At 35.9% G+C, this 18,508-nt stretch overlaps 2 protein-coding genes across 4 annotated transcripts in view; both read left to right on the top strand.

The window, feature by feature from the left end:
• ROCK2 (Rho associated coiled-coil containing protein kinase 2) overlaps window positions 1-18,508 on the top strand; it is a 167,500-nt gene that overhangs the window by 124,133 nt on the left and 24,859 nt on the right. For all 3 annotated transcript variants that reach the window (XM_055377492.2, XM_031007925.3, XM_055377493.2), the window contains exons 9-20: window positions 169-328; window positions 3,108-3,168; window positions 3,666-3,677; window positions 4,958-5,037; window positions 5,922-5,970; window positions 6,481-6,616; window positions 6,714-6,805; window positions 7,044-7,290; window positions 7,666-7,772; window positions 10,268-10,427; window positions 13,648-13,808; window positions 14,190-14,374. In XM_055377492.2, the coding sequence (XP_055233467.1) occupies window positions 169-328; window positions 3,108-3,168; window positions 3,666-3,677; window positions 4,958-5,037; window positions 5,922-5,970; window positions 6,481-6,616; window positions 6,714-6,805; window positions 7,044-7,290; window positions 7,666-7,772; window positions 10,268-10,427; window positions 13,648-13,808; window positions 14,190-14,374 (1,450 nt within the window). The remainder of the gene's footprint in view (window positions 1-168; window positions 329-3,107; window positions 3,169-3,665; window positions 3,678-4,957; window positions 5,038-5,921; window positions 5,971-6,480; window positions 6,617-6,713; window positions 6,806-7,043; window positions 7,291-7,665; window positions 7,773-10,267; window positions 10,428-13,647; window positions 13,809-14,189; window positions 14,375-18,508) is intronic.
• On the top strand, window positions 15,552-16,010 carry LOC101134412 (HIG1 domain family member 1A, mitochondrial-like). The gene has a single exon (XM_063696065.1). The coding sequence runs from the start codon at window positions 15,557-15,559 to the stop codon at window positions 15,929-15,931; it is 375 nt and encodes a 124-aa protein (XP_063552135.1). The 5' UTR covers window positions 15,552-15,556; the 3' UTR covers window positions 15,932-16,010.

An 18,508-nucleotide genomic window follows, 5' to 3' on the forward strand; every position in this document is an offset into this window, starting at 1 on the left:
TATAGCAATAAATTACAAAATTTTAATTCTGTGAATCGATAAAATGGCAAATGCGCTGCTACAAATTTATATAGTGTAATTAAATAATAAATAATACATCATAATAAAATAGGATGGTTTATATATTTTGGTTGTGAATGAAATAATTTATTTCTTTTCTTTTAATAGCGGCAGCTCCTGTAGTACCTGAACTCAGCAGTGACATAGACAGCAGCAATTTCGATGACATTGAAGATGACAAAGGAGATGTAGAAACCTTCCCAATTCCTAAAGCTTTTGTTGGAAATCAGCTGCCTTTCATTGGATTTACCTACTATAGAGAAAATTTGTATGTGGTTTATTATTTGTTAAATTTTACTGTTTTTAGAATCTAGCTATAAGATGATGTGTTATTTTGAGACTCAATTATAGGAGATAAAGTATTTGTTTTTTCCAAAAGGACTATCATCAGAAGAATTCTTAATTTTATTTTATTATTTCTGAATGTTATATGTTATTCATTTATAAGTTATTGCAAGACACCATTCTACATTCTTTTGGGGATATACAGTAAAAACAAATACCTATTTTTGAAGAAGCTTGTCATCTCGTGAAGGATATAAGAGAATTATATAGTCATAAAGAAGGGTAAAATGTGACAGTTGCCTTAAGAAAGATGCTGAGAGAATGTGGGATGGTTCAGAAGAAAAGTAGAAGTCATCTCTTTGGGGTGGGAGTAGGGAGAAATAGGTCAGACCTCTGGGAAGAGGTGGCATTTTAGCCAAGTCTAACAAGAAAAGGTTTTGAGTGGCTGAAATGTGGGGAGGTTAGGGGACAGTTGTGAGGTGTTGAATAGTGGAAGCAAATGTTTGGAATGTGAGCATACACTGGGAGCAGAGCACTCACATTGAGTCCAGTAGCACTCAAACATAGAGCAGGTGCTACTATGTCATTACAGTTTGGAGGACTCGATGAGACTATGTGGTTTTCTTGCCTGTAGTCTCTGCATCTAGCAGAAAGTCTGACACAAGATCATTCAATAAATATTGGTTAACTGAAGTGAGTATTGGATGTAAGATTAGAAAATATGTTGAGGCCAGGTGTGGTGATTCACACATGTAATCCTAGCACTTTGGGAGGCTGAGATGGGAGGATAGCTTGAGCCCAGGAGTTCTAGACCAGCCTAGGCAACAAAGTGGAACCCTGTCTTTACAAAAGAAAAAAAAAGCCGGGTACGGTGGCTCATGCCTGTAATCCCAGCACTTTGGAGGCTGAGGTGGGCAGATCACCTGAGGTCAGGAGTTCAAGACCAGCCTGACCGACATGGAGAAACCCCGTCTCTACTAAAAAATACAAAATTAGCTGGGCATGGTGGCACATGCCTGTAATCCCAGCTACTCTGGAGGTTGAGGCAGGAGAATCACTTCAACCCAGGAGGTGGAGATTGTGGTTGAAACGAGATCGTGCCATTGCACGCCAGCCTGGGCAACAAGAGCGAAACTCCGTCTCAACAACAACAACAACAACAACAACAAAAAAGCCAGATGTGGTGGTTTGCGCCTGTAATCCCAGGTACTCAGAGGCTGAGATGAAAGGATCACTTGAGGCCAGGAGTTCAAGGTTGGAATGAGCTGTTCCAGCCTGGGTGACAGAATGAGACCATGTCTTAAAAAAAAAACAAAAAGTGAGTTTTGGGGAAGAATAATCAACAGATGATTGTTGTGTGCTCTGCTAAGGGGCTTTTGACCGCCTGGCATTGGGAAGCCACTGAAAGCTGTTCAATAGTTGAATGAGGCATTAAAGATATTTGAGAAACATATTTTTGACAAACTTACAGTATATCCATGTGTGTAGTGTGTCATGATCAGAATAACCAACCATTGCAATTTGCCCAGGACTGAGGGTTTTCCTAGGACGTGGCATGGGACTTTCATGCCAAAACCAGGAAAAATCCAGGCAAACCAGGATGAGTTGGTCACCCTAGTAATGAAAATATTCTAAAAACTATTGTCATGTTGACCAAAATGAGGGTATCAGTGCCAGGAAAAGCACAAGCATGGTGTAGGCAATAAGGAAGAACACAGTTGAGAGAAACTGATAGTAAAATAGAAGTGATGATTTATATATTTAAGACCCGGAGATAAAGGCATGTTATTCTTAAAAAGGAGAGATGTCTTTTTCTAGAAGATGGTGTAGAAGAATAAAATAGTTACAGAAACTGTAACTATTACAGGCAGCTCACGCCTGTAATCCCAGCATTTTGGGAGGCTGAGGTGAGCAGATCACTTGAGGCCAGGAGTTCAAGACCAGCCTGGGCAACACAGCAAGACTGTTTCTCCACAAAAAATTTAAAAATTAGCCAGGTGTAGTGGCATGCGCCTGTACTCCTAGCTACTTGGGATCCTGAGGCAGGAGGATTACTTGAGCCCAGGAGTTCGAGGCTGCAGGGAGCTATGATTGTACCGCTATACTCCAGCCTGGGTGACAGATTAAAAAAAGAAAGAAAAATGAGATAATAAGATGAAGAGGTGGGAAGTATAGTTTCATTTAGTGAGTCTGGTGCAAACAAAATTAAAGACTAGTTATCCCGTAAGAGGGAAAGGCAAGAAAAGTTTAGCATTTGACTGATTGATTGATGGATGGATTGAGATGGAGTCTCACTTCGTCGCCCAGGCTAGAGTGCAGTGGTGCGATCTCAGCTCACTGCAACCTCCACCTCCCGGGTTCCAGCAATTCTCATGCCTCAGCCTCCCGAGTAGCTGGTACTACAGGTGTCCACCACCATGCCCAGCTAATTTTTGTTTTTTTTTTTTTTTTTGTAGAGATAAGGTTTCACTATGTTGGTCACACTGGTCTCGAACTCCTGACCTCAGGTGATCTTGCCCGCCTTGACCTCCCAAAGTGCTGGAATTATAGGTGTGAGCCACCACGCCTGGCCCTAGCATTTTAAATTATTGAAAATGGTACAAATGTCTTGAGGGAAAAATATTGCTTCATTTGTAAATAATGTGTTGAAGTGAAAAGAGAGAAATCTGTGTTTGATATTTAAGTCTGAGAATAACTTGAATAAAACAGCACATAGATTAAAATGAAATGAAAAAATTTATTTTCTCCCCCTTTCCATGTAGATTATTAAGTGACTCTCCATCTTGTAGAGAAAATGATTCAATACAATCAAGGAAAAATGAAGTACGTATACATTTTTACTGCTGTAGTTATTTTAGTTGCATGTTTAAATATTTTAGTAATACCCATGTTTTTAAAAAGCTAATTTGATGCTCCTTTTAAAATCATGAGATGGCATTCCTTGTGTAATACAGTTTAACATAGCATTGCAATGATTGATTTATGTGAATAGTATCATTATTCAAGACATGATGGCTAGTACAAAGAGGACTTCTACATGGCTTTAGGCTTAATTGAGTGCCAAAAGTGATAGAATAAGTTTGTAAACAACTATAACATTTAGAAAATTGACTTCTATAATTTGTAAATGAATGCAAAGCTAAATCATACATGTATATACACATACACATAAATGATGATGCTAAACATTTTTTCTTCAAACTTAATGAAAGCTAAAGCATTAGGTTGGATAATTTTGTTATGGTTTGTGTTTTAGGAATTTTAAAGAATATAACCATCATTTTAGTATTTTAATGTGTTTTCTGTTTTGTTTTAAATAGGAAAGTCGAGAGGTATGTTGATGTTGTCAGATATATTGAAAAACTGAGAAAAGCTCATCACTCTCGCAAAGTTTAAATATAGTCATTACCTAGCATTTGGAGTACTACATCTACCCAAGAGAGAAGTTCCCAACCTTTCTTCTACCAAGTATCTCTTTTATTATTGTTCTGTGGATCTGTTTAAAATATATATTATGTAATTTTGTTTTTATTTATCAAGGACATATAACTGGCAGCAAAAATTTCTGATTAGCATATAATAACTGGTGTGCTCAAATTATTGTAATGCAGTAGTAGCCAAAAGCAATTAAACTTGACTAGTTCATTAGCCTGTATATTTTTATTAAGGGAAAACAGAGTTTTGCTTAAGATAGATGCAGTATTTAAAACCATGGAGAACCTGATCACTAGAAGGAATAATGGAAAGTACATTGCCATGGGAGTCTAATAGACCTGCATTGATTTTTGCCACTGCGACTTATTAGCTATGCTATCTTGGCCTGATTATTTACCTTTTTTGAATTTCATTTTCTTTATCAAGTAGATACAATGCTACCATCTTTGTAGGATTTTTGTTAATATTAACAAGACAGCATTTGTACAGTGCCTGATATTTTACCAAAGGCACCACAGGAGCTCAAAAAGTTAAATCCTTTAAAAAGTAAATAATGTTCCAAAAATGGATTATTTAATAGTTTCGGTAATTTTAGCTTGTTTAAAGACTTACATAGCTAGGGAAAGCTGCTGAGGAGCTGGCTTGTAATTAATTAGCTATCATTTATTCGAAAGTTATTGATTACTCCTCAGTAATATGACCAGCACTACATAGGAAGATATAAAAGAAGAGCTTATATTCTTACTTTGAGCATATTCAGTTGAGTACTCTGAATATTTGTTTTAGATGTATTCATTTTTATCTGACTAGCACAAATAATGACAATATTTTCAAGCAAATAATTCATAGAAAAACAGCAGAAGTTATCTGAGGTGGTATTCTTTATAATGAATTTGAAACTTTGTGTCATAGAACAATTCTGCCAAAGTTAGAGCTTCTTATGCATGGTTACATAAGTATGTTTCATACATACATGTGTACTCTGATAGAAAGCAAGAGATGGGGGAGTTTTTCCCTTTATCAATATAAGTCACATTAAGGAGGTACAAATACTGTACCATTATAGAGGACGTTATGTTTAGTGGAAAGACAAAATAAGCTTGTCATTGTTTTCTTTAAGCCTCTCATCTTTAAATATGACCAAAATACGTAATTACAGTTTCTTGTTTTTTGACAGATTCAGAAAAAACTGTATACATTAGAAGAACATCTTAGCAATGAGATACAAGCCAAAGAGGAACTGGAACAGAAGTGCAAGTATGTTTTGTAGATAATTAAATATTACATTATAAAATTTAAGTTTAAACATTTACGGAAAAAAGGAGAGCGGCCAGGTGCAGTGGCTCACACCTGTAATCCCAGCACTTTGGGAGGCCGAGGTGGGTGGATCACGAGGTCAGGAGTTCAAGACCAGCCTGGCCAAGATGGCGAAACCCAGTCTCTACTAAAAATACAAAAATTAGCTGGGCATAGTGGCGGGTGCCTGTAATCCCAGCTACCTGGGAGGCCGAGGCAGAGAATTGCTTGAACCTGGGAGGCAGAGGTTGCAGTGAGCTGAGATCATGCCACTGCAGTCCAGCCTGGGTGACAGAGTGAGACTCCGTCTCAAAGAAACAAAAGAAAAAAAAAAGGAAAAACAGAAACGGAGAGCTATGGCCTGGCGCAGTGGCTCACACCTGTAATCCCAACACTTTGGGAGGTCAAGGGAATTACTTGGGAGGCTGAGGCGGGACAGTCGCTTGAGCCTGGGAGGCTGAGGTTGCAGTGAGCTGAGATTGCGCCACTGCACTCCACCCTGGGCGACAGAGCGAGACTCTGTCTCAAAAAAAAAAAAAAAAAAGAAAGAAAGAAATGGAGAGCTACGACTGGGTGCGGTGACTCACGCCTGTAATCCCAACACTTTGGGAGGCCAAGGGAGCTACTTGGGAAGCTGAGGCAGGACAGTCGCTTGAACCTGGGAGGCAGGCATTGTAGTGAGCCAAGATTGCGCCACTGCATTCCAGCCTGGGCAACAGAGCAAGACTTTGTCTCAAAAAAAAAAAGGAGAGCTACCAAGTAATTATGTAATTACTTTTAAATTTATAGACTATGTTTTATTGTAAATTAGAAGTTATTTACTGTTTCTTTCTGAAATTCTTTAGATCTGTTAATACTCGCCTAGAAAAAACAGCAAAGGAGCTAGAAGAGGAGGTAAAGTTGCCCCACTTTTTTATTAACATTTTTGTTAGTAAAAATCTTTGATGTCTGACTTACCTAAGGAGCTCTCTTGGTACCATAGTAATACGTGCCTTGAAACCTACCTTGTAGTATTGGTGGATAGGACTAAATTATAGGGAAATCATGTTATAAATAGGCTTCATTCTGTTATGTTTTTGCAGACTTGAGTTAATTCAGTATGTGTAGATATTTCAAGGGAAAAAAATGCTATTCATAACATTTTAGGCCAAAGTATTAAATAATGATAGTTCAGTAGTCGTGGAAATTTACAGGAAGTTTGAATAGTAAACAAAACATTTACGGTCTTTATGATTTAAGAGTAGTGTGCTAGTTTACAATCAGAAAGCATTATTACAGTTTTAACAAAAAAGCAGTGAAAGCCTTTTTGAGATCTTTTTTATCTGTTTGGAATAGCAAGTATTTTTTGTTTTGATTTCATTTTTATACATACTTTTTTGATAATAACTTTAAGCATTATTTCAGATTACCTTACGGAAAAGTGTGGAATCAGCATTAAGACAGTTAGAAAGAGAAAAGGCGCTTCTTCAGCACAAAAATGCAGAATATCAGAGGAAAGCTGATCATGAAGCAGACAAAAAACGAAATTTGGAAAATGATGGTTTGTGGTGTAGAATATTAATTACTCATCAAGAAAAAAATTAAGTGTGTGTATGTGTGTTATGTTAAGCTTGCCACTGAAATGCTTTTTATCATAGTTAACAGCTTAAAAGATCAACTTGAAGATTTGAAAAAAAGAAATCAAAACTCTCAAATATCCACTGAGAAAGTGAATCAACTCCAGAGACAAGTAGGTGGATCTCAATTTGTAGTAAAGATACTGGGTTTTATTTTTAACTGCGCGATAACATTAGTTTTAATTGACAGTGTTGCAAAAGGCCTTTACCTCTAATTTTAGAAATCATTTGGAAAATATTTTTAGGTTTTTGTTTATTTTAAATAGTTTCTAATGGGGGAATACATTGACTTATTTTCATTACATACATGTGTGTTTGTTTGTTGTTGTTTGGTTTTGAATGGAATAACAGCTGGATGAAACCAATGCTTTACTGCGAACAGAGTCTGATACTGCAGCCCGGTTAAGGAAAACCCAGGCAGAAAGTTCAAAACAGATTCAGCAGCTGGAATCTAACAATAGAGATCTACAAGATAAAAACTGCCTGCTGGAGACTGCCAAGTTAAAACTTGAAAAGGAATTTATCAATCTTCAGTCAGCTCTAGAATCTGAAAGGAGGGATCGAACCCATGGATCAGAGATAATTAATGATTTACAAGGTATTGAAGTCGTGGTTGCACTTGAATTAATTTTGATGATTCTTATTTTAAAAATAACTTTAGATGATGGATAGTGTGCTGGATTGGACATTTCTGAATATACTATTATGTAAAGTTAGAATATTAGAAATACACTGATACAAAATTTTAGGAACAAAAGATTTAATTTCAAATAGTATGATTTTAAGTATTAAACTCTTCAGGTAGTAGATTGGATTCCATTTGAATTAACTGTAAAGCACAATACCAACAAGTATAAAACTTCTGCTCACAAACAACAGCTCCAAAATAGAAGGTGGCTTGCAAACTTTTTATTCCTAATTGAATGTATATACTTTGTGGGTTTAATGTTTTTAAAAACGTTGCAATTTTTAGGTAGAATATGTGGCCTAGAAGAAGATTTAAAGAACGGCAAAATCTTATTAGCGAAAGTAGAACTGGAGAAGAGACAACTTCAGGAGAGATTTACTGATTTGGAAAAGGTAAAACATGTTTTATATTTTTGCATAAGAAAATTGACAGTAGACTTTCAGGTTAGAAAAGTTATTCTAAACTAAGGGAAGTCACTAACTGGAATATTTCCACATGCTCATGGATTCCTTTTGATTTGGACTTGATGTGTAGATAAGAGATGTATCTGCAGGCTTACCATAACACTGTACAAGCAGCCCTCAGCATGCTGGCTGCTCATGAAGTAAGGGGACCCATCCTGGAGTGTAGATAATGAGGATCTCTCTAGGACCCAAGGAAAACTCAAATTTCGACTCATAACATGTCTTAAAAATGCCATATATAAAGTCACCATGACTTTTGGCATTTAGAAGTTTTTCTTTTAAAATACTCTAAGAAAGGGATGATTTCTAGAGTCTATGCAGTTAGCATTTTATTTTCATTCACTTATTTATTTACTCAGCTAAATATTCAGTGTGTTATATGTGGTAGAAATATCAGGATGCAGTCCTTACCTTGAATAATGTCACAGTTGAATAGGTAAGTTTAAAAGTAATAATAAAGCACAAAGATAATTCTAATGCAGTATGGCAAATAGAATGATAAGACTTATCGACAGGGTATATGTATTGGGTGTATGGGATGCATCCCTAACCTGACAGCAGGATAGGTTGGTAGGGCAAAGGCACATTCCAAGTTAGTGAGAACAGCATGAGCAAAGACATAGAAGATGGAAAATAAAAAAGGCATTGTTTGTTTTCTGGAGTATAGAGTGGGAGTCAGCAAATTTTAATCGTTTAAAGGCATGGTGGTAAATATTTTATCTTCTGTGGGTTATATGGTCTTGCAACTGTTCAGCCCTCTGTGATTCATGAAGGAATGGATGTGGCTGTGTTCCAATGAAACTTAAAAAAGAAAAAGGCATCAGGTTAGATTGGCCTGAAGATCACAATGTGGTTGTTATGTAAGGACATGAGGAATTCAGTGGTCAGAGTGAGGCTACAGAGCTCGGCATGAGGTAGATCATGCAAGATAGCAAATACTCTATTAAGAAATTTTGAGTATAGTAATGGGCTAGCCACTTAAGGGCTTTAAATTAGATGATCTTATTAGAGGTACATTAAAGATAGATCACTGTGTACTGTGTGGAGAAAAGATTTGAGGAGGACAAGACTGGAGGTAGAGAGACTGGTCAGTAGACTTTTTAGGTAATGCTGATAAGGAATAATGGGAGACTTAGTACAGCCATTAAAAGGTTGGAAAAATTGGAAGACTCAGAAATATTTGGAAGAGGAATATTTGGCAGCACTTAGTAGTTGATTAGATATGGCATATGAGTAGCAGTCAAAGATGAGTCCCAGATTTGTAGGTTGTGACAAGATATATAGTGATGCTGTTAATAAAGAATAAAGGAAAAATAGCTCATGAGACAGTGATAAACCCACTTTAGTCCTCTTAAGTTTGAGGGTACCTATGGGACAGCCAAATTAGCATGTCTGCACTGTTAGAAATATTTGAGTCATTGGTATGTAAGTAGCTGAAATCATGTGAGTGGAATAGCCCATCTGGGAAAAGACTGTGTGAAGTAGTGTTTTTTTTTTTTTTTTCTTTTTTAGGACAGAGTAGATTACTCTGTTGGTGGATTATGTGGTTTGAGAAATCATTTTTCGTATGAAAGGCTTTATTTGGAAAAAAGCCTTTATCATATTTATGATATGAACTATAAAAATCAAAGAATTAGAAAACCTTTGGGGTTTATGTAGAAAATAGGAGGAGCATTGGGGCTTAGATCACCAACATTTAAGGGACAGCTGGGAAAGCTTCAGGAGCAACAGAAAGGATGCAAGCAGAATGGAGAGAACCAACTAAGTACAAGGTCGGCAATGCCAAGGGATAGTTTTAAGGGGGGCAGTGAGTTCAAATAAGACTGAAAAGGGTCTTTAGAATTTGATATTGAGAATAGCATTGGTCTTTTTGTTGAGATTAAGTGAGCTTGATACAGATCTCAGAACAGCAGAGTGGTGGTGTAGACTGTTGGGTACAGTGGGAAGTAGAGAAGTAGAGTATATAGATTACTATTCTAAAAGGTTTGAGTGAAGACGGGAGGGGAAATACTGAACATTCTAGTTAAGCCTGTTAAAAAACAAGTTAAGGTTGAGCACCATGGCCCACACCTATAATCTCAGCACTGTGGGAGGCTGAGTTGGGAGGATCACTTGAGCCCAGGAGTTCAAGATCAGTGTAGGCAGTGTTTAATGAGACCTTGTCTCTACATTAAAAAATAAATAAAATAAATTAGCCAGGAGTGGTGACAAACGTCTATAGTCCCAGCTACTTTCGAGGCTGAGTTGGGAGGATTGCTTGAGCCTGGGGAAGTTGAGGCTGCAATGAGCCATAATCAAACCACTGCACTTCAGCCTGGGTAACAGAGCAAGACTCTGTCTCAAAAAAAAAAAAAAAAAATTAGCTTTTGAAATTGTGAGCTAGTCTCTTTTTTGTTGATAGCTGCATTTTAAATATTTAATAGGAAAAAAGCAACATGGAAATAGATATGACATACCAACTAAAAGTTATACAGCAGAGCCTAGAACAAGAAGAAGCTGAACATAAGGCCACAAAGGCACGACTAGCAGATAAAAATAAGATCTATGAGTCCATCGAAGAAGCCAAATCAGAAGCCATGAAAGGTATGCATTTTTTAAAGAGGGTTTTCCAGCAGCGTCTTCCTAAGAATTGATTCTGTGTTAGCTTTTTGGTTTTGAAACATTTTTTTTTATATTTCATTGTCAAATATTGGGAATTGGAGGAAAAAAAACTATTAGGGAAGCTTTACATAGATATTCTATTATTTTTCCTTTGTATCATTACAGTAATCATTTCTAAGATAGTAAGACCCAAACACAAAATTACATGATCAGATTTTTAGATCAGAGATAAATTAATATTTCTCAATATTATATACCTGGTAATATCTGTACCACTCGGTATACGTGTATCAGTAGTAAGAAGGAATATCTGAACTTCACACACTGTATACCTGTTACTATTGATACAGGTAATTCTTGTAATACAAGAGTTTTGTATTATAAAATTCTTGCCAGTTTATGCAAGGTAAGAATTTAAAAGTAATAGCTGGTCTAACTAGAATATAAGTTCACTGAGTATTTTGATCTCTAACATGATGAAGATACTAGCCAGATTTGGTTGAAGCCATATAATACTAATAGATAACAAAGTTAACCTTCCCATAAACTAGACTTTATCCTGGAATTGTCTTAGGATAATTTTTTCTTTTCCAAACTGACTGTTTATAATGACTCTGAAATTCCAGAGAAAATCAGTACTTTAAGCTATTCTTGTGAAAGGCTTAAAACTCTTGAACAGAAATTTATTTTCATATTGAAGCATAACATGAGTAACTAACTTAGAAAAAATAGCCTTTTAATTATTGCATGTAATTAAAATGGTAGATTTTCTTAGTAAAAATCAGTGTAGTTTAAGGCACTAAATCAGGATGATAAGAAATGAAATGAGTACTTTATTTACAAAAATCTAATTGTAAGGGAGAAAGTTACTGGGCCATATTTCCTTGTCTGTGGCCTAGAAGACAGAGTTCAATTATTTTCATTGAGGTATAATTTACATGCAATAATAAAATGTAAACATTTTTGACATTTCGTGATATGCTCACATAACTACTGTTCAAAACAAGATAAAGAATATATCAGGCTAGGCATGGTGGCTCACATCTGTAATCCTAGCACTTTGGGAGGCCAGGGTGGGAGGATCTCTTGAGCCCAGGAGTTTGAGACCAGCATGGGCAACATAGCAAGACCCTATCTGTACAAAAAATAGAAAAATTAGCTGGATGTAGTCGCGTGCGCCTATAGTCGGAGCTACTTGGGAGTAGGACTCTCAGTATTCCTGCAATGATGCAGGAACATTGCTTGAGCCCAGGAGTTCAAGGCTGCAGTGAGCCATGATTGCATCACTGCACTCGAGCCTCAGTAGCACAGCAAGACCCCATCTCAAAAAAAAAAGGACTATTTTCATTATCTCAGTAATGCCTCTTTCTATTCTCAATGCCTACATTATGGTGATTGTTTTTTTGTTAAATGAGGACATTTGTTTAGTGATTATTCTCTGAATTGATAAAAATGAACCAATTCAGTATTAACTACCATTTTTTTCAAACTATTAAAACGCTAATGTAAGATACATGATGACTTCCATATTTTACACATGAGTACACAAAACTGTTACATATTATAGATGGTTTCAAATCTTAGGCTAAAGCCTTTGGTCCTTCTGTTGCATGTCATTGGCTCCTTGGATTAAGAACATGGCTCACCAAATAATTACTAGCTATGTGACCTTGTCTAGTTATTTAAACTTTCTGTGTCTTGTTTCCTGTAAAGGGACAATTACAGTATTGTTACGTTGTTGTGAAAATCAAGTGCAATAAAACATGTAAAGTGTTTAGAAATGCTAACTGTTATTAGTACTACATGGGGAATGTGTCATTTTTCTGCACTTTTGAAGACCATTCATTAAACACTAAATATTCATAGGTTTAATTTTTACCTAATACAACTTTATAATAGATGATAATTAGATGTTGAGCATTAATTATGAAAAAGCAGAGGAGCCTTAATTGAATGAGAACTGAAGTACTAACCAGTATATCAAGATAATCCTTTAACTGTGATGACTTACATTTAACACTGAAATCACTTGGAACTTTGCCTTCTGATAAGTAAAATAGATTAAAAATTTATTGTAAATAATTTAGAAAACACAGGAAAGTATAAAGAAAGAAGCACAGATTACTCATAATCCTATGAGTTAGGATACTATTTTGCAAATTTTCTCCACTTTCTATACCGTTTTGCTTTTTAAAAAACAAGACATTGTGAGCGTTTCCTTGGTCATTAAAAATTCTGCTTAAATAATAAGCACTTACCAAGTGCTTGCCATATGCCAGGCAGCATTTAAGTGGTACACATGTATTAAATCTTCACAACCTCCCTAGGTGCTGTTATCCCTATTCTGGAGATAAGGAAACAGGTCCAGAGAGGTGAATCGCTTGTCCAGTCAAACAGTGTTAGACCCAGGGTTTAAGCTCAGAAAGTTTGGTTCCAGAGTCTTGTCCTTTACCACCTCCCTAAAACATATTTTTCAACACCTGCATAATAATGTGTTAATATGGAAAGTCCTATGGAGATCATAGAATCTACCTGGATTGTTTTAAGATAAAAATAGTAACACTGAGAGACATAGAATAGCAGTAAAATATAAGAAACCTTTGTTTAAAGATGTAAGCATCTTGTAGAATATAAATAAAGGTAGAACTATCTTGCTTCCATTAGAATAGATGTAATATTGCAGAGTGTGATACATTTTAACACCCTGTGAATGAAACTCCTAATTTTCAAGTATGAAAGTGAAAATATTAAATTGAAAATTAAGGCCAGGTACAGTGGCTCATGCCTGTAATTCCAGCACTTTGGGTGGCCGAGGCGGGTGGATTGCATGAGGCCAGGAGTTTGAGACCAGCCTGGCCAACATGGCAAAACCCCATCTCTACTAAAAATACAAAACTTAGCCGGGTGTGGTGGCACACACCTGTAATCCGAGTTATGTCTGGAGGCCGAGGCACGAGAATTGCTTGAATCCAGGAGGTTACGAAGAGCTGAGATTGCGTCACTGCACTCCGGCCTGGGCAACAGAGTGAGACTCTGTCTCAAAAAAAAAAAAGAGAGAAAAGAAAATTAATAGACTATAAGGCAGCATCATTTATTATAATTTTTATTAGTAGGGTGTCATTTAATGTGCTTTTACTTACAAATTTATGATATGCTTCTTTTATTTGTAAATTTATGATTGTGTCCATTTTTATTATACTAGAAATGGAGAAGAAGCTCTTGGAGGAAAGAACTTTAAAACAGAAAGTGGAGAACCTATTGCTAGAAGCTGAGAAAAGATGTTCTCTATTAGACTGTGACCTCAAACAGTCACAGCAGAAAATAAATGAGCTCCTTAAACAGAAAGATGTGCTAAATGAGGATGTAAGTATTAAGTGTACTAATGATTAATAATAAACTAATGAATTAATAAGTTAGGTTTATTCATGAAGGTCTAGTGATGGTTTCATAATTTTAAAGTTTTTCTTATAATAGTCTGCAACCTGTTGGTTTAACTAAATTTTGATGATATACTAAAGGAATCATAATGTAAACATTTTTAAAGTTATATTTACCTTATTATATTTTATTTAAAAAATACAATTATAATATTATTAGAAATACAAAAAAAAATTTAGTATGAAATGAATTAGCTACCTAAGGGTAAAAAAATCTGTTTTACATCACCATATTTTATACCAACTTCATTGATTAGAAAAATGGAAATAATTTACTTATATACCAAGTACACAATTTATTTCTTAGGTTAGAAACCTGACATTAAAAATAGAGCAAGAAACTCAGAAGCGCTGCCTTACACAAAATGACCTGAAGATGCAAACACAACAGGTTAACACACTAAAAATGTCAGAAAAGCAGTTAAAGCAAGAAAATAACCATCTCATGGAAATGAAAATGAACTTGGAAAAACAAAATGCTGAACTTCGAAAGTAAGTTAATTGATTGAGATGTTTTAATATGCATAATTATCCATGTATAAGTTAATTTTGGTGTATCTGTGGATTTTCTTTTGAGCATTTTACTTTCTAGACCACGTTTTCTATTTATTTCTGTACAGGTAATGTGTTGAGTGTCACTGTTGTCCTTCGAGATTATATTCGTTTCCCCAACAGTTTTTACTGCTGCTACCTAATTACAATGTGATGACAGAGGAAGTGTTGGTGATGAGGCAGAAGAAAATATCTGGGATTTTCATACCATGCTTTTAGATTCCTCCTCAGGGCTCTTTCTCAAGCTTATTGTCCGTGTGCCTGTTTGTTTCCTTAGTTTCTTAGACTTGGAAATGTTTGACTGTTAAATAAACAGCATGTAAATTTTTAATCATGTCATAGGATATACTCTAGCGTCTACTTGATTTACTTATAAAATGGAGAACATATTGTTAAAATACTTTAAAAATATTATAGGCACGATTGTGCACGTCTGTAGTTCCAGCTACTTGGGGAGCTGAGGCAGGAGAATCACTTGAGGTGAAGTGAGATTGCTTTGCACTGTGATCACGTCTGTGAATAGCCACTACATGCCATCCTGGGCAGCATAACAAGAACTCAACTCTAAAAAAGATAAAATATACAGTAAATATACTATTAAAATTTGTCCCATTTATTCTATTAGTAGGAGAATTACTTCTGCCTAATCATGACCAAAGGTCATATTGGATCCCGGTTGTTTGATGAAAGACAGTGTGATAGAGTGGAAAGAAAAAAGTCTTTGGATCCAGACAGACTGAGTTGTGAATATTGGTTCTGTTACTTACCAACTAACCAACATCGGGCAAATGATTTAATTTCTCTAAGCCTTTTATCACACTTGTGAAAGAGAGCAGTAATAGCTTCCTTGTTAGGGATCTTGTAAAGGATAGCAATGGTTTATTTAAAGCATCCATCATATGATAAGTGTTAGGGACTATTACTGCTAGATCTATTACTGTTACAACTACTATAGCTACTACTAATGTATCCTCATTGTAATTGTCTGCTTTATGCATACCTGTGACAGGTCAGTAAGGCTGATGCTATCTAAGAAAAGATGCTCAAAATATTCAAGTAGACTTTGTTCTTTTTGCTGAGCTGATCTATTTATTGCCAGGGTAAGCCTAGACCTTCAACTTCATGAGATTTAAACTTTTAAAATTGGGAGGGATCGGAAGCCGGTTGGCGTGTGAGAGGTTTTCTCACTCTAGGGAGATTCTTCAAGCAATCACTATGTCAACAGACACAGGTGTTTCCCTTCCTTCATATGAGGAAGATCAGGGATCAAAACTTATTCGAAAAGCTAAAGAGGCACCATTCGTACCTGTTGGAATAGCGGGTTTTGCAGGAATTGTTGCATATGGATTATACAAACTGAAGAGCAGGGGAAATACTAAAATGTCCATTCATCTGATCCACATGCGTGTGGCAGCCCAAGGCTTTGTTGTAGGAGCAATGACTGTTGGTATGGGCTATTCCATGTATCGGGAATTCTGGGCAACACCTAAGCCGTAGAAGAAGAGATGCTGTCTTGGTCTTGTTGGAGGAGCTTGCTTTAGTTAGACGTCTTATTATTAAAGTTACCTATTGTTGGAAATAAACTAATTTGTATGGGTTTAGATGGTAACACGGCATTTTGAATATTGGCTTCCTTTCTTGCAGGCTTGATTTGCTCGGTGACCGAATTACTAGTGACTAGTTTACTAACTAGATCATTCAAGGAAGTCAGGTTAACTTAAATATGTCACCTAAATGCACTTGATGGTGTTGAAATGTCCACCTTCTTAAATTTTTAAGATGAACTTAGTTCTAAAGAGGATAACAGGCCAATCCTGAAGGTACTCCCAGTTTGCTGCAGAATCTCACATATTTTGGATGTTGCATAAGAGTCCTATTTGCCCCAGTTAATTCAACTTTTGTCTGCCTGTTTTGTGGACTGCCTGGCTCTGTTAGAACTCTGTCCAAAAAGTGCATGGAATATAACTTGTAAAGCTTCCCACAATTGACAATATATATGCATGTGTTTAAACCAAATCTAGAAAGCTTAAACAATAGAGCTGCATAATAGTATTTATTAAAGAATCACAACTGTAAACATGAGAATAACTTAAGGATTCTAGTTTAGTTTTTTGTAATTGCAAATTATATTTTTGCTGCTGATATATTAGAATAATTTTTAAATGTCATCTTGAAATAGAAATATGTATTTTAAGCACTCACGCAAAGGTAAATGAACACGTTTTAAATGTGTGTGTTGCTAATTTTTTCCATAAGAATTGTAAACATTGAACTGAACAAATTACCTATAATGGATTTGATTAATGACTTACGAGCAAGCTGGTTTGGCCAGACAGTATACCCAAACTTTTATATAATATACAGAAGGCTATCTTGTGAAATTCTCTTGTCTAATCTGAATTTGCATTCCATGGTGATAACATGGTATATGTATTGTTATTAAAGTAAGTGACCCATGTCAAATGTCTTTTATTTATTTCATGAGGAAAAGCTTTCTGTAGAGGAACAAATTTGAGAACAAGTTTCAGGAAATTGTCTTTTTTGTTGTTGTTCTCTAATCATGTTCTCCTTTCTGTTTCGACGATTTTAAAAATATTTTACTTTATGGTATGTTTTATTTTTTTTCCTTTTGTGGGTAATTTTTGTTCTATTGATTATCCATATAAAATTTTTTTTTTTTTTTTGAGACGGAGCTATTCTCTGTCACCTAGGCTGGAGTGCAGTGGCACGATCTTGGCTCACTGCAACTTCCATCCATTCAAGTGATTCTCTTGCCTCAGCCTCCCGAGTAGCTGTGATTACAGGCATGCACCAACATGCCTGGCTAATTTTTGTATATTGAGTAGAGACGAGGTTTCACCATGTTGGCCAGGCTGATCTTGAATTCCTGACGTCAGGTTATCCACCTGCCTCAGCCTCCCAAAGTGCTAGGATTACAGGTGTGAGCCACCACGCCCAGCTGATTATCCATATAATTATAACACTCTTCTATTTATTTTCAGTCACCAATAATTCCTTTTGAGCAATATTTAAGCCTAGCATATTTCTTCCCTCCTCCTCTACCAACCAGTTCTGGTCGATAATATTATTGGATTTTACTCTTAAAAAAAAAAAAAAAGAAAAAAAAAACTTTTAAAATTGGAACTAGAAATTGGAACAATAATCAGACATCTTTGTCTTTGTGTTTTTTGTTTTTTTTTTTTTCTGTATATTAGCTTTATTTTTCTCTCTTATTTCAGGCCAGCTTTTTATTCTAACAATAGTGTTTATGCAGATGTAAGAGCTAGTTAATCATCTAGGTTGTGTTTCCTTCCCACTTCTAATAATGCTTTGTTTATACCTAGTGTATGTGCCTCTTATTTTCTTTGTAAGTGAATAGCGTTCTGTTGTTTCTTAGTCCCTCTTTTCCTTACCTCTCCCCACCAAAGACACCCATGTTTTCTATCTTAGCCACCTAATAGGGTTATAGAGGAAGTGTTCATTGTAGGATTAAAATTGAAGGGCAAAAATCATTTATTTATATTTTGTTCTCCCCAGTCCTTTTTTTTTCTTTTTTTTTTTTTTTTTTTGAGATGGAGTTTCACTCTTGTTGCACAAGTTGGAGTGCAATAGTGTGGTTTCAGCTCACTGCAACCTTCCCTTCCTGGGTTCAAGAAATTCTCCTACCTCAGCCTCCCAAGTAGCTGGGAATACAGGTGCCCACCACTATGCCCGGCTAATTTTTGTGTTTTTAGTAGAGATAGGGTTTCACCATGTTGGCCAGGGTGGTCTCGAACTGCTGACCTCAGGTAATCTGCCTGGCTCTGCCTCGCAAAGTGCTGGAATTACAGGTGTGAGCCACTGTGCCCGGCCCCCAATCCTTGATTAAGGTTTTACGTATACTACATCCTCAATAAATGTTGTATGAATGATTACATCCCTCTTAGGTGTAAGGCATTGTAGTAGTTACTATGAAAGATAGAAAGATTAACCAAATACATTTCCTACCCATGAGAAGTTTACTAGCATTTTATCATTAATTATTCAGTGGGGAAGATAAGGCAGGTACATAAGTGAATACAAGGTAAAAAAAAA

The sequence above is a fragment of the Gorilla gorilla genome, chromosome 12, assembly GCF_029281585.2.
Source record: "Gorilla gorilla gorilla isolate KB3781 chromosome 12, NHGRI_mGorGor1-v2.1_pri, whole genome shotgun sequence".
NCBI lineage: Eukaryota > Metazoa > Chordata > Mammalia > Primates > Hominidae > Gorilla > Gorilla gorilla.

What these genes read in the sequence shown, in the direction of transcription:
- LOC101134412 (XM_063696065.1), top strand. Translation starts at nt 15,557, where the DNA reads ATGAGATTTAAACTTTTAAAATTGGGAGGGATCGGAAGCCGGTTGGCG.